At 38.5% G+C, this 16,879-nt stretch overlaps 1 protein-coding gene across 6 annotated transcripts in view; it reads right to left on the bottom strand.

Annotated features, from left to right (window-relative positions):
- The window catches only part of LRCH3 (leucine rich repeats and calponin homology domain containing 3), a 73,963-nt gene that overhangs the window by 18,505 nt on the left and 38,579 nt on the right, over nt 1-16,879 (bottom strand). For 2 of the 6 annotated variants that reach the window (XM_072142434.1, XM_072142432.1), the window contains exons 10-21: nt 16,450-16,520; nt 14,602-14,688; nt 13,857-13,908; nt 13,657-13,779; nt 11,864-11,905; nt 9,988-10,041; nt 6,710-6,790; nt 5,705-5,753; nt 4,899-5,000; nt 4,556-4,662; nt 3,704-3,841; nt 3,538-3,615 (exon numbers count right to left, since the gene is read on the bottom strand). In XM_072142434.1, coding sequence (XP_071998535.1) covers nt 3,538-3,615; nt 3,704-3,841; nt 4,556-4,662; nt 4,899-5,000; nt 5,705-5,753; nt 6,710-6,790; nt 9,988-10,041; nt 11,864-11,905; nt 13,657-13,779; nt 13,857-13,908; nt 14,602-14,688; nt 16,450-16,520 — 984 coding nt within the window. Of the gene's footprint in view, nt 1-1,874; nt 2,929-3,537; nt 3,616-3,703; nt 3,842-4,555; nt 4,663-4,898; nt 5,001-5,704; nt 5,754-6,709; nt 6,791-9,987; nt 10,042-11,863; nt 11,906-13,656; nt 13,780-13,856; nt 13,909-14,601; nt 14,689-16,449; nt 16,521-16,879 lie in introns of those variants that run through there. The other 4 variants (XM_072142433.1, XM_072142431.1, XM_072142430.1 and 1 more) reach the window with 4 other exon arrangements.

Below are 16,879 nucleotides of genomic sequence, written 5' to 3'. Positions count from 1 at the left end.
CACTGACTAATAATTCTCTTATTTTTAATCCTTCCGAAATGAACATTTAAAATTTATGCTAATGAGCCCAAGGAGCTACCCTAGCCCCTCTGTGATCTGACTAAATAAGCTGCACTGCGGACCACCCACTGCTTCCTCAGCACTTTTGCAGTGAACACTCCCAGCGCTGAGGTAGCAGGGGGAGGGCGAGGGTGTGGCAGCGGGCCAGGTAAACTTTTATAAACTTTTAAAAGTGAGTGAAACCAGTAACAATTATAAAAGCAGATTGGGAATTAGTATTAAACAGGCGGTGGGCACCTGTCATTGGGTGAAAATGTGAAATCCTTATGACAGGTTTGCTTTTATGAAATTCAACTTTTTCTAGTCTTTTCCCTTACCTATTTAATTTTTTTTTCTCTCTGCTATACAGCAGGCACATAAGAATACATTTTGATTTGGAGAGGTTTATTGGTCACTGGTAAAAAAAAGCGGAAATCTCTTAAAAACAGTAGGGTCAGCAAAACTATTAAAACTTTATTTAAAAGTAAGCAGAGTTCTTACCACATATTCTCATTAAGAGGCTACAGAATACGTCCATTTGACAAAAGGACAGTAGTGGCTTTTCAATGCAAATTTCACCTCCGCTTAAAACTATTTTACCAATTCTTTCCCCTTAAGGAGTCAAACTCAAAAGAAAATTGGACAAACTCCCTTGAAGAACGGTTGTAATTTTAAAAATATAAAAAGTTTCTGAAATCCTAAATATGGGGCTTCCACACAGGCAAGACTGAGTATCATATCTGTCACTTTTGAATTTTCCCTGAGAGGAAAAAAAGAACAGACATCATAATTGTAGAATCTGACCCATCTGAAAGGAGATTTAAAAAAGACCTTTAGACTTAAAGTGAACCTGTCACCAGGAATGTAATTTTAAGCTGGTGACAGGTTCCAATTGCCTATGCGATGCCGGTTTTAAAAATGCCTTTGTCAGCCTTCTGAATCATTTCAGTAGTTTATACAAGTATAATTTACATTACCTGGCTCCCTGCCAGCAGCACATAGTGAGTTTTACTTTTAATAGATGTATATTGGGAAATTAGCTAAAATCCTGCCACACTCACAAGACAAAGAAATGAAATAATGTGACCATCACCTTTAATACCTTAAAGTTCATTTCCAGGACCTAATTTTCCAGGGGGGAAAATTAATAAATAATGTACGGGCCCTGCACCACCTCCCTGATTTAGCATGACTCCTGAAGCCTTTTCTAAGACAATCCCGATGATTAGGCCCACACAAATCTTTCCAACCCAAACAGCAGTATCAGCTAAGAGGCGACAGGAGGGACACTTCAACATGCATGGAATTTATAAGTTCCACCCAATCAAAAATACTGAAAAGTATATTGGGGAAATTATTAAAGGTGTTTTTACAAAAGTATTATGTACCCCTGCTATTCCAACAACGGTTGCTCTGGTCCTCCCTGCCAATCTCTGTATACTAAAATACAGCCATGACATTTAATGAAAATGACGCCCATTTCTGGCATCTGCAGCCTTCTTCAGAATGTGACTCATGACAAATATAGACCATAGTGGTCCCAGGGCTACATGTCACCACTGCATCCAAGTAGACACATACCAGTAATGAAATGTTGGGGGTAGGGTGGTAAAAAGGAAACGAATGCTTTCTTTTATTATTTCATCACTTTTTCAAGCTGTAAGATAAAACCTTTTAATTGAGGTTGTTCCATTTCATAAGATGCTCACTGGTGGAGACTATCAGCTGGAATCACCACCATTCATGACACCAAAAAGAACAGCATTAGTCCTGGGACTTTCCTGGTGGAGAAGTGGAATACACGTTCAGCTTGCTGTTATATTTACTTAGGAAAATAGGCCCTTCCATCCTGTGCTCTAGGGAGGTCCCAGTAGTTGGATACCCACTAACTAGCATATTAACTTGATTAAGGGATAACATATTTTGATATGCCCTTTAAGGACAAAACAATGCCATTCATTGTGAAGTGACCACTAAGAAAAAGCAAGTGTTACATGCAGGTCATTCAAATGAATAGCTGGCCATGTACTTAATGGATGGGTCAGGTACATCTTTAATTTGGCTCATAGAGGGGGTGCTTTTTTTAACCCTGAACTTCACACCTGGTACTTCTTTAATGTCACTGAAGTCCTGAGGTGATGGCAATTTCTCACATCAGTTGGAGCTCAAGTACTTATAAGTTAGCCCTTGTTTGTCTTGTAAAAAAAAGTCAGACAATTGAGACTTTGGTATTGGGTTTTCCCACCTCCTCAGAATGCAGCCAATCTTTTATATGCGACCAAACTTGGAACCTAACAACACTGGCATGAAGGCACATAAAGGGTGCAGAGTGCTCTGAAAAAAAGAGACCTTCTTGTCCAGCCGTTCTTTTTTTTAAGGGGTCAAGCAGTGTTTCCATTATAACATTTAGCAACCGCCTTAAATAACATGTCGCCACAGAGAGTGGCATGAAGCATGTACTATGTACTGGTAAAGCTGGCATCTCACAGGAAGCTCATAGGCATAGAGAATGTAATAATTGCATCCCCAGATATTCATGTTTGTTGGCTCTGGATTATTTCACAGTGAAGGGTTAATACTGATGTTGTGCTTCAGAGAGAGTTTTTCAGAAGAATTCAAAGTTGCAGGATCAAGAACACACACAACCCTAGCAACAGTTATTAAGATGATCCCCCAGCCTCTTCATGTCTGGGTCCAGAAGGTAAGAAACCAGCGATAGAGCATGAAGAGAAGAAGCATAAGGGTGCAGTAGAAAACCCCAAAGCCCAGGAGGTGGGAGGTAAGAGCAGGTGCTTGTGAGCCTTCTCCAAAGGAGAGTAGACTTTCCAGAGTCCCCTTAACGCTGGAGAGGTTTAGCTGGAGAATGTCTGAAGGGAGACAAACTTTGTCCTGTCCAGAGGGGGTGTGCAGCAAGGGAAAAACAGAAACCAGAGTCAGTCATGCAAACACATCATGCAGTTAGACACTTGCCTGTTGTTGACAAGAGATATAAGGGGAAAACTGGAAAATCAACATGAAGCTCTGTAGAAAGATCTGTCTTAGGCGGGAGCTCACACTGCTATTTTCTGACAATGCTATAAATGGCAATTATCCTGCAGCAGGGATAAACCTTTGAATCTCTAGGGTAAGGTTTCACAGCTAATAACTGCAGCAGAAATTCACCAGCAGAGAAAAGCATTTTCCTCCACAGGTTTTTTTTTTCACATCATGTTAAAAATAAAATAAGATTGTCAGGATAGCCGGAAGCCTTCTTAAGGATTGCAGGTCACCATTACATTAGTTCTTAAGGTAGAAAACCCGTATTTCATAGCTATATGAGCCATCAAATAATTTTATGTTTATGGCTGTGAGGAAAAGACAATATACACAACATATCACTTGTTTTTATACTTCTATAGCATAGGGCAGCCAAATTATTTTTTTGCACAACAAATGCGCTTTATATTTGTTCTCACACCAGTGACCAAAAAAATGGACCTTATGCCAGGTTATTCTTACCTGGGGAACACCAATTTTTCTGCAGGCTTCCAGAAAGTTTTCAACATTTCTCCTGCATTTTGCCATTTTGAGCTTTGGCTATTAAAGACAGACATAGCTTGTTACTGTTGAAAACCAAAACATTATTCTTACAGTGTTTAGGGTATAAAAATTGCCCCATACTTACAACAGCAGGCGAGGGAACATGTATGCTCGGAACTGATCTTGGCCGAACATGGTTGGCTAAATGACACAATACCACACCATCTGTAAGAGCTGCTCCCAGGTCACTTGGAAGTGATACTTTTAACCGTGATTCTATATTCTATAAGAAAAATAAAGGGAAAACCTTAAGATCAAAACAGTTCTACCGGAGGATTTTAAAGACACAAACCTTCTATGTTTTACTGCCAGTAAGCTCTGCAAACATATGACTCTAAGGCTGCATTCACACAAATGTATGAAGGATGTATATCCGGCTGCAGATTTAGGTCTTCCATAGCATCCATGGCGCTGGGGCTCGTTATAGAGTGCTCACAGTTCCGAGCCATGGCCGCAAAAAAGATAGAGCATGCTCTATTTTTGGTTGTAAGAACGGCCGTGCGGCTTTATTTTTTGTGGAGGGTGGAGGGGAGAGCAGCACTCACCTCTCCACCGCGCCCAACATGAGCCCGCACACGTTCAGGTGAACGCAGCCTAGGGCATACTTTGAGTGTTTCCAGGTTGACGATATAGCTAGTGAGTACACTGTCTATTTCAATGTTGTGAATTCCTCATTCATTCTAGAATTTGTACCAAAAATTCAAACACTACTAATTGTGCACAGTTTTGTGAAGAGAACAAGGATGACGTTATGACTTGGTACCTATGGTAAACAATTTAACTTTATTTTGAACGTCATACCTTTCATTCTAATCTTAAAAAAATGTTTTTACTTTTACTATCTTGACAAAGGAAAAATGCCAAGATAAAATGTTTATAGAATCCACAAATGTAGAATCTTCCTGGTAGGTGAGCTGGTATTTTTGATATTACAGACCTTTCTGAGTTGCTCTATGACTTCTAATTCTCCTTGTCTAATTTTGGAGCCGTTTTCTGATCTGGAGGTTTCACTAGATATAGCAATGGGAGGAGGTGGTGTATTACCTGGTGACAATAAAAGAAATGGTAGAAAAGCCTCTCATTACAAAAGACAAATCATGTAGGTTTTTTTCTGTATGAACTTGTAATGAACATTGAATAGTAGAGATATGCAGAATTAACTGGATACATATGATGTAATTTAACATAGTAATTTTGTGTGGACAAGCAGATCTAGCAATTTTACAAGAATGGCCAAAAATGTCCATATACAAAGGCTCGAAAAGAAAGGTCTCGCTTACTTCTTTTGATTTCTTCTCGAACAGCGGCCCGGAATAAGAAGCTTTCTGGACGCTGAGGAGAGCTTCTATGTAACGTAACAGATGCTGGAGAGGATAAATGTACTATAGAAAATAGAAACATTTGAAGCATTAGTCTAGTGCTCCAAACTGTGAAACTACCCGCTTTATCAAAATCCGCAGTGCACATATACTATATACGTTTGTAGAACGTGGTCAGATTTAAGTTTACATGTAATGGTGGGAGGGGGGGTATAATGACAGTGTCAATGGAAACAGGACCCAACTAGACTGAATAAAGACCACTAAGACATACTGACCCTCCTACTCACTTACCTGTGGCTGGATCAACAGACATCATTTAGATCTGGTATTTCAACCCTGCGAGACACATCAGCCCAATAGTTGCCTTTCAAGGGTAGCTTGTACTTGTCAAACTATACTAAAGTAATGTTCTCCTCTCAACCATTCCTAAATACTCCTTTTCCCCAATGACTCGCACCCAACCAACCTGGGATTTTAAAGACAGCAAGCTAGTTTTAAGTGCGAGGGCAGCAAAACGGGATATCCAGCTGACGTCGTTTGGCCCGACGTCTAAAAGCGGAATCAGCTGAATGAGCTATGGGGCTTTTTTGTAGAAATGTGTGGTCCAGACAAAGCTAAGCATTTTAACTAAAGCCATAGACATGAACATGGAGACACTGTGGTTAGGCATTTCTGGATTTGTGTTAAAGTGATTTGTAAATTCATATTAGAGGGTTTAAACTTGTCATAACCATGCTCCTCAACCATTTCAATGACAAACTTACCAGTCTGAGATGTAGGAGATATGGGAGTCAGCGATGACCTCTCATCACTCTATCAAATGGATGAAAAGGAAAACTTAATAAATGACATTCACACAAAAAGTTGAAAGAAAGATGAAAAAAAAAAAAAATTCTAGTAACATGCATGGGGCAACACAAACTTCTGAACTCTGTAACAAAAGCACTTATTGTTACATGTTAACAGTATATCAGCCATTCTGATATACCAGCCGAAAGGCTTGCTAGACAAGCTTTCAGTCATATGTTTACTGGATCATAGATTAAGCTTACAATAAAGCATGGTAAAAAAACAAAACAGAAGTGAGCTGTGTTATAGGAGAAAAATAATAATGGAAACTCAGAATTTTGAACATGACCACCACAAAATTTTCTACATAGATCACTAATATTTAGCAGCACAAGCATTAGTAAACCTGTATGTCCCCTACTTAAATAGCAGCGCTCTACAAGAAATGGGGCAGATTTATTAACAATGTCTAATTAGTTACACATAGTAAACATAGGCTAATCTTAAAAAACACTAGATATATCATAGTGACTGCTATAGGGTAAGCATCTTTAGTCCAAGTTTATACCACCTATTAGGTATTTTGGTTTACACCAAACGTTTGTCTTTTTGTAAAGTCAGGACCCTGGTTAAGCCACTATTGTGGCAAAAATGTGTCTAAAAAGATAAAATGTTTACAAGGTCATATAAGCACATCACTTCTCCAGTCACATGTGCCGCTCAATGACTTCAGTCTTGTGATTGCTGGGGTCCTAGCAGTCAGACTGTGAATAGAGTACAAGTATGATTTGTGGGACAAGTCCTTTAAGATATTCATATCTTGTAAAACTGGATACCAACAGGGCAGATGCATTACTAAAAAAAAATTTTTAGTGCCCATTACTAAAAAAAAAATTATCAGCAGGAAAGCTGTAAGTGGAATATGAGACAACAATGGGAGAAGGAATATAAAGACCCCAGTAGCAGCATGCATTATTCACCTGTATATGACTTCCCGGCCTCCTTTTAACGGTATTGGTGTTATTGTCAATCTCAAAGAAAAAGTGAGGCTCAAAGCCATTCTGCCAGCAGCAGCAGAAAGAAGACAGAAGAGGAGAGATAGAAACAGTGTGGTTCAAGTAAAAGCGTTTTAGATATCCGGAAAATAGTAGAGATAAACAGGCACTTCCCCCACCACAGAAAGGCAGCCAAGTGCATGCAGAGATTTAAAAAAAAAAAAAATATATATATATATATATATATATATATATTAATAATAATAATAACAATAATAATAATAATAATAATTATTATTATTATTAATAATAATAAAAAAAGATCAGAAAGTAAAGCTGCAAACACGTACACAAGCCTGCACCTTACTATACATTAATGAGTCTACACATACTGTAACATTTATAGGAATATATCATTTATGTTCACCATCACGGATACTAGAAGACATTAGGAACTATACATTAGCACATTCAATATTTCAGCAGTATAAGCACAAAGCAACTTGCTCTTTTTAACTATTAGTAAAATTAACCACAAAAACTATGCATCATTTTCTTTTAAGACTTTAAATGGAAACATATTCATTTTTTAAACAGTAATCCTTATGACATATTAACCCCCAGGTGATGTGACAGATTTTGACCAGGATTCTGGAAGACATTAATATGTTATTAGCTATCTGCAGATGGGTGTTTAGCAGCTGGCAAAGTTTATTTTTACCCCCCCCCCCCCCCCCCAGGCTACTCTCCATTTGCCATGCATTCTGGTAACCATGGGAAACAGTATAGAAAAGGCTTGGAGGAGGGGCTGTATGACCTTTAGTGATGTCACAAGCATGTGATTCATCACATGCTTCAGATTGGCTAGTTACAAACATGCTGTCCTGTTTTGGGTTCAGTGCCCTGAGTTTATATCACAACCTGGAAGCACCCAACCACATCAGGAATGGCTGAATTTGAGTTAATAATAATGTTAAATATACCAGATATATCTCAAGCTGGAAAGTATCCAGCTGCATGATACAGCCATTGTTGGAATTGTTGTCAAAGGGTCTCTCAGCAACATTACAGTTACGCTTCAAGTAAAAAAACTTTACATGTTGCTCAAAATAATTTTATGAAAGATGGAACCAGAACTTTCCAACATACTATTATGTCTGTGCAGTACATAATGTACAGCTATAAGGATAAAAGCGGATTTCATTTTTGGGAAAGTTGCTGTTGACACAGTTAATAGGTAAAATGTCTAGAGCTTTACTTAACAGAAGTACCATCTAGCAAGTTTCCAACTTTCACCCAAAAATTTGCATTGGGGTGAGGTTTGGTGCAGTTTATGTATTCTTGCAGTATGTCCATTCTCTCGTCAAGTTGTTGGCCCTACTAAAACGTTTGGCTCAGTTCATATCCGCATTTGGTAGCTTCAGTCACACCCTTATTTAATTATTTAGAATGGAAATTGATTCAGCTATAAATAACAAAAGCATGACAAAAGATACAACAGCATAATGAAAACCTAAGACACAGATGAGAACTGCACCTAAGGTAGTTGGATTTAGGTGAACTCTAATGAAGGGCAAAAACAATTAACTCTGTGCTAAAAGTATTGTTATTGCATTATTTGGACTAAGGAGCTTTTGGTGCAGTCTCAGAAAATAAACATTACCACACGTGTATCAGCATAGGGAAATGAATAGAATCAACACTTATTACTTGAAATTTTGCTTTCCTAAAGAGTAAACCATCACATTTCCCCACACCAATATTTTAAATTCTGAAAAAATACTGACTGTAGACTGCTTTTCTTATGTAGAATAAATTATGGATTGCCGCTATAAGGCTACATTCACACAATGTATGCCTGCTGTACCTGCTGCATACATCGGCGCCAGGGAGAGGAGGCTGTGGCACCGTATTCCGGCGAAAGATAGGTCATGACCTATCTTACTCCCGGCTACGGAACGGTACAGTGCAGCACGTTGCTGCAGCGTACCGCTCCCATAGGGTGCCTTGCGCTCATTGCCGTGTATGGGGGACGTATAAAAGCTGTATATATATCCCCCATACATTCGTGTAAATATAGCCTAAGAATTACAGTAAAATGTAACTATGAGTTTTTTTTGGATTCTAACAATGTAAAGCTTTTACAGTCATCACTGCTTTTGACAGTCAGCAAGCTTTTAATTTCCAGACTAAAGCTAGCCATACACATAAGATGATGATTGAACAACAACATTGTGACCATTTATTCATCATTACAGATAAGACTAACCAATCAGGAAGCCCGTGTACATAACATAATCAAAAGAGTGGGCTTGTAAAACCAACAATAGGACAATCATGGCATACACTTGTATTTTCACATTATTGCCAGACAATAGTCTGCAGTTATTACTATGAATGATAACTTATGTATAATTGCTTAACCATGTGCGGCCTTACAAAATTAGGTTATAAAAAAACAAAATCCACCTGTGACCAATGTCATTGATGCCACAAAAAAAACCCACAGCATTAGGAGTGTGAAGACACCAATAAACTACTCCAAAAGTCACAAGTGAGACAGAAACCAGAGATGAGATCTGCACTGGACATTGATGGCACAACATGTGAATATGTCATAAATGCCCAAAACAGGATTTTAGAGCCTTATTGACAAGTTTTCCTTGCTGTGACAATAGCACATAACAGCACACAATAAGTGTATGTGAAAAGTGAAACACAATCATGAGTGTCCAAAATAAATTGAATCATATAATTGTTTTACCAACTAAATATTTCAATAAGAAGCTTCTGTTTTAATACTGGGATAGACAGACTAAACTACAGATGAATCCTATTGTAAGCAGTTTATCATTTATAGCAAATCAACAATTGAGATGAATCAACTTTCCCCCTAACAGCATAAACCAGGACTCAGCGTGGTACAAATGATCATACAGCACTTGGGATATCAAATCCATTATACAAGAATGATATTTTTAAAGGAGACATGCAGCATTTCCAGATATATGCAGGGTAGCTAAAAGACATTAAATGAGCTACCAAAACTTATGATTACAGCAAAATCACACTTGTGGAGGCTAGAACGCCATGCAAAGCTTTCAATTTCACATTCACAAAATGTGAAATAAAATGCTGCAAATGACCAGGGAAATCATGTTAGAAGAGTCATGGTTTATGCTTCCCACATGCACCTTCTAGAAATGATTCTAGAGAAATTGTGTCATGCTGAAGTGCCAGGTCATTCCATGCAGGGTTCTTACCACTAAGAGGGCACTATCATCTGTATGCTGAGAGCGTCTGGATGGGAGGGAACACTGAGATGGAGGCAGGGAGAGATGGAGCAATGTCAAAAAAACACACAAACTCACAAAAACTTAAGAAAATTGATTAAATGCAAATGTTCAGATACCAGATGGTGACACAAATAAAGAGAAGCAGATTTGTTATGGAAAATGGTTGGGATACGGAGTGGAAAAAAAGAGCACCTCCTATGAAAACTGTAAAGAAACAGTATCAGAATCAGCAAGACGATGCTAAATCTGTCGTGTAAAATCTATTCCCTATCTATTCTATGCCCTATCAAGGGCCCTTCTAAGATTAGAAATATGTCGCTTTTACACTCAAACTTCTGATTGAAAGTAACTTCATCAGGTTAATATATACAACCATGGCTTAGGGTTCCATAAGAAACTTCAATCTGTCTTTAGGTTAGCATGTCTTTGGTGAAGACTGATAGCTGCTCTTAAAATTATGGTGATAGTTGGACCCCCTGAGCAGCTACTTATCGCCTATACTGTGGATGGGTCACAACATATTTAAGAAAATTGGATTATAATTGGGAGAATGAGTATGCTTATAAATCTTGCTCCTGGTCACTGTCCTTAATGGCAGTGATCATCCTTCAAAGGTGAATATACTTATATGAATGTCCATATTTTTTGCTCTGTGCATGGCAAGAGACTTTTTAAATGAGATAAGAATTTTCACTTGTTAGGATTGTATAATGTATTTTATTTAGGTAACTGTATGTCTTTGTTTTGGAATGGTTGTGAGGAGGCAACAAACGAAGTTGCCACACTGGGAACCATCAAACTCAAGGCCCGCTCTGTGTGTTGGATATTTTGAAGATCTGCCTTTTACATCTGTAATGGCAATTGTGGAAAAACACAAATAATCAACAATACAAACAAAAGAAAATACATGCATTAATTATATTGTCATACTGAAGAATGGAATATGATAGACAAAATATACTTGTGAAACCTATAAATATTGTAAGTATTAACGGTCACTCTGCATCTCAAAAAATTATTTTTACATGTTTACTATGATACAGCCTAAAGCCTATATAACTCTGATGAAAACACCAAAATGCCCTGTGCCATGACTAAAAGGAGAAAGTGTTTTAACGTAATATTATGATTCTGACAGCAAGAACACCCTAGTGACAGGAGGTGACATGACTGTTACTTATACATACACACACACACACATATATGATACCACCAGTTATAAACAGTCATTCAACAAATATATTTGAAGATTAATATTTTATGCAACACAAGTATAGTATTGCTTTGTTGTGTGCAAGGATTCTGTATAGGATCACGTGGCAGTGGACACAAAGTAGACACTTAAAGCAGCACAGCATACAACAGTAATGTTTACAGAGAGCAACATTTTTGTGTTCGATTTGAAAGAAACAGTAAAGTAATATTGTAAGACCACTCCTTTGAGAAATGCATATGTGTAGACCAAGACACAGACAACACTTCTCATTTGAAAAACATTATAGTAATATGTTCTAAGAAACATATTTCCTTTTCATGCACATACAACGTATAAAAAAAAACCACGGGGGAATTTATCATACATCAGAGGCTGCACCCCTCCTCGGCCACAAGGCATGGAGACAGCATAAGAGCAAAAATAAGCAAAATTTCTTGCAGTGGTTAAAAATTGTGATTTCAGCGTTTCTACACTAGACAACTAGCATAGAAGCAATGATAATACTCCACTATGTCTTTATTATCCTCTGTGAAAAAAGTAATGTATAGGTTTTTATATACGGCACCCTATGACAGTCTTATAAGTTAACACAACTGAGGATATTAAAGGTACGTCACAGCCCCTTACCTCAGTGTCTAGTGGGCTCTGTTTCTCTGGACTCAATGGTTTCTGCGAAAGAAGGAAAAATAATGCGGTTACTGAAATGCGAATACAAACTAATTTAGCTGTGTACTATGAAAAAAAAAAATAAAGAAGAAAGTAACCGAACATGACAGAATTTATTCAAAACCAATTTGTCAGACCAACTCTAGACAATAGGACAATACTGACAGCAGTGACATGACACATAAGAAAGCTACCAGACATTGCATACTTTACTCTGCACAGAAATCTATGGTATGCCAAGTATGTCTACAAGTATCAATGGGCAGGGTCCAAGATCTCTCCTGACCACATTTATAGTACAAAGAGGTATAATTGTATAAATAGAACTAACCAACAATTAGTAATGAGATGCATGTTCACAGTGCAAATGTAAAACATAATTCTGCTTCTTGCTAGTAATACTCGAACAATTTTTCTTAACATGTTGATAGAACTACAGGAAAGCACAGAGTAGGCACATGCTTTACACTGCGAGGAGGATGTGGACACTACTCAACAATTCAAAGATCGGGCATTTAACAATTAGGGAATTATTTAGAGACCAAGATGGAATGCACATATTATAGTGAATTAGGAAATGTTTCTTTTGTAGACATAGTAGATGGCAATTATCACCTATCTGCTAGATGAGCAATACATGAAACATTGGTGGGGGACCAACAACAAAGATCTAGATCAGTGATGGTGAACCTTTTAGAGACTCCGTGCCCAAACTTCAAGCAAAAGCCACTTATTTATTGCAAAGTGCCAGCACAGCAATTTAAGCAGTAACGTATATCTCTTTGTTCATTGACAACTTTCAATCGTTCAGCCTCCAAAGGACACCAACGCAGTTGAAAGGAGGAGGGCAAATTCATCTATCATTGTAGGAAGATTCTGCAGGCAGATTCTTTGAGTCCTGTCTGATGAACTTCATTCTGGGGTGATGGCCTGGGTGCCCACAGAGAGGGCTCAGAGTGCTGCCTCTGGCACCAGTGCCATAGGTTCGCCACCACTGATCTAGATGATAGAAGCAAAGCAGCCTCCAGCCACCACTCCATTCTCTCAAACTCTACAGGAAGTCTACACCAAATAGCAAATGATGGCAGTAACTAGACCACCGGAGACTTCACTATTCTTAGCTGGAAAACACAATACAAAATGCAAACAACATGTAAACCAGCGTTGAATGCTGGATTATTTATGTTTACATTTCAATAGAAAACATGACCAAACACAACTACTTCAATCCCCCCAACCAACCTCCAAGCTTATGAGATGCAAGCACTGACAAACATCGTTCAACATGCCCGCATAATCCAAACCAAACGTGGCTTTAAAATCATCCACCAATGTCCAGATATACTGGATTTAAAAAATAAAAAAATCAGATTGTTGGTGCACTCAGGGCATTAGATTTGCTCCTACAGCATCACTATAGCCAAGTCCACCATCCCATTCATGTCCCACAACACTCTGTTCTTCTTCCTCCCCTTCGACTGATTGAATCAATTTTTTTTTTTTTTTTTTTTTTTTTTATTGGTGGTGATCACCAGCCTGTGCATTTTGCAAAGCTGATGGTCCTCTACTACCCAGTGACTGGGGAGTAGCACAGACATGCATATTTTTTCAGAATATATTGAGAAACAGGGAGGCCGTGTATAGTGGTGACAGAAGCATATAAAATATTAAGGTTGCGGAGGACTCCCTTTACAGTTTCAGGTTTACCCATAGTTCCTCCCACCAGCCTTTTTGCACTACATCCTGGAACTTACTTTTAAAGAGTCTGGATGTGCAAGCCTGTCCCTTATCCTCTCCTCATCATACTGCTGGGCTGCCAGCTGTGCCTCCCTCCTTGTGCTTTCTAAAATCTCTCTTTTACCTCTGTCTGTTTTTGTCTAGAAAAAAAAAACAGGGTTATAAAAGAGAAAGGACGTGGACACAAAAACATAATTAGTTCATGATAACTCATTACCTGGTTTGGACTATTTGTCAGTGATATAAGATATGATGCATCTACTTGGGATCTAAAAACACAAAAAGGTAATTAATGTGAAAAGTTTCCTTAAGTAATATATTCTATAGTAATTTATTGCACATTGCTGGTAGGCAAACTGACCCATTATGGCACATTTAAAGAAGTTTTCTCACAATGAAGATACAGTATAGTACAATGATATGCCATAAAGTGATAATTGAGGTAGGAGGGAATATTCCATAGTAAAAGGGAACCTGTCATCAAGAAGCTTAGTTTTACACAACAACAGGTTCTAATACCCTGTTGATTTTAAAATGCAATGCTTTATAAAACTTTATTTTACATTACCTGGCTCCCTGCCAGTAGCATGTGGAGAGTCCTGTGGGGAAGCGCAACAGCCATGACTCCTGTTAACTCCTCCCCTCTCACTCATCCCTTGCGGCAGTGAGCTGAAGGAAGCAAAGTAACGAGGAGACAGACATGGCCATGGAGCAGCTCCCCTTCCCGCAGGACTTGCAACACACTGATGTCAGGTAATGTAAAATAAAGTTGTAGTAAGCAGGGAAAATGTTCAGAATGCTTATAAAAAGGTCTTTTTGAAATCAACATGGTTTAGCTTAATGAAGCCATTCAGAAATATTAAACAAATACCATGTATAGATTTCCAGTGTATTTTTACAATATGGATGGAAACATGTGCTTAGAACAAATCTTTATAATAGGTACTTGTTAATGTACTTACCTGTCAATTTGCCTACGTGGTGATGGCTGTCTCTGCTTATTTTGTGTTAAGCTCAGAGATTCAGGTCTTTTAAGTTCTTCTTGAGTTCTGCAGGTTGACATTTTATAGTGGTAAGTAACTTTTTAATTTGTGTTACAGAAAACATCCCACATGTTTTGTACTTATTTTTGCTTGGTTTACTGCTTGCATACTGCCTATACTATATGGTTCTGCCACTGTCCAATAAATGGGCTCTAGGTGGAGAATTAGATGACTTGGCAGAATGATATGAGATTAAAATCCTTAAGACAACTATGCTTTTATTATATAAATTAGCTGTCTCCTTCCTTTAAAAAAAAAAAAAAAGAATGTTACCATATTTTTCGGACTATAAGACGCACCCCAGATTTAGGCATCCAAAAAAAGGAAAAATATATTTTACACCAATTTTAAATATCCCTGTTGGTGGCACTAAAGCACAGCACACACAGCCAGCCCCGCATCATCCATCCATAGTTACACAGCCAGCCCCGCATCATCCATCCATAGTTACACAGCCAGCCCCGCATCATCCATCCATAGTTACACAGCCAGCCCCGCATCATCCATCCATAGTTACACAGCCAGCCCCGCATCATCCATCCATAGTTACACAGCCAGCCCCGCATCATCCATCCATAGTTACACAGCCAGCCCCGCATCATCCATCCAGATACACACTCAGCCCCGCATCATCCATCCAGATACACACTCAGCCCCGCATCATCCATCCAGATACACACTCAGCCCCGCATCATCCATCCAGATACACACTCAGCCCCGCATCATCCATCCAGATACACACACACACACACACACACACACACACAAACACAAAACACACTTTCCCCATTCCCTTTCTTCTCACTCTGTCCCAGCTCAGCATGGCAGTATCAGACCTGTGGTGATGTAAGCAGCATGTGATCAGTCACGTGATTCTGACATCACCGCAGGGGTCCTGTACCTGTCGGCAGAGAGCAGTACAGAGCCTCTCCTCTTTGGGAGGTGCAGCTCTATATCAGGGCATCAACCGATCTCCATTACAGCAGTCAGGAGGGTCTGGCAGTACTCCGGTCTATAAGACGAAGGGATTTTTCAGCACGATTTTTTCTTGCTAAAAAGTGTGTCTTATAGTCCAGAAAATATGGTATATTTATGCAAATGTGGCAGAAGAGCCTGCTGCTTCCTCTGGAGTGGTCAGAGGAGGTAGCAGGCATGGTAGCAGAACAACGGGTTTGGATGATACCGGAGCTCAGAGGGAGCAAAGCACTTCTGACATTTACTTAACTAAAAAATATTTTTAAAAGAAAAAGGTGGCTAATATATAGGTATAGCTGCACTAAGGGTTTTAACCTCTGCAAAGCACCGGTGGGGCTTTGTAGAAGATAAATTAAGTGGTAGATTTCCTTTAATACATATGAAAATTATGATTCCATTAATACTGGAAATGCAACATATTTAGAACTGATAGAGGTGTGCCCCTGAAATAATTGCATGAACCGTGAAAAAAATGAAAGCGAAAAAATTAAAGTTAGGAATCCCATACAGTTCAAAAATAAAGTTAATAAGTCCGAAACAAACTTCCCATCATGAAAGCTTGCAGCAAAACACTCAAATAGGATTATTTTGACAATGACCTGATGGTCTAGAACTGAGGAACTGCTTAGAGGTTCATAGAGGATCAAACAGATTTATAAATATCTACCATAATATGTATTACATATGTGCAAAATGTGCTGCTTAAGCGTGCAAAAAAGTTTGTGTGGGTGTGAACATGAGTTATTGGAATTTACTGAAATTGATACTAAAGGGCACAAGGAAATGTCTAACCTGTTATATGGTCCTCTAACGTCCTCTGATCTTTGTTGTTCTCTGGCTTGTGCATGTTTAAAGGGTGAACTCTTAAGGAGAAAAATAAAGTACACAATGTCATAGAGGGAGGGGAAAAAAAAAAAAAAAAAAAAAGACACCTGTACAATATTTTAGAAACAACAGCTATTCCGGTGCTTTCATGACTTCACTCCTTTAAGAATATAGCTGAAAGACAGTCATCGTTAAAATAGGGCAATGCAGAAATAATCGCTTTATACCCGATCAGATCACAAATTATTTGGCCCTCCATACCCAGAATATTTAATCTACAGCTTTACACATATCTTAGGGGCTGTATTACTTTGACCTGGCCCAACAATGCAATATTTATTGCAGACCCCCTTAGATGAGAATATGACTAACTGGCTGCAACTGGGTAGACTGTACT

Source organism: Engystomops pustulosus, chromosome 3 (assembly GCF_040894005.1).
Source record: "Engystomops pustulosus chromosome 3, aEngPut4.maternal, whole genome shotgun sequence".
In the NCBI taxonomy this organism is placed as follows: Eukaryota; Metazoa; Chordata; class Amphibia; order Anura; family Leptodactylidae; genus Engystomops; species Engystomops pustulosus.
The sequence above is the reverse complement of the archived record's forward strand: the minus strand, read 5'-3'. Positions and strand labels throughout refer to the sequence as shown.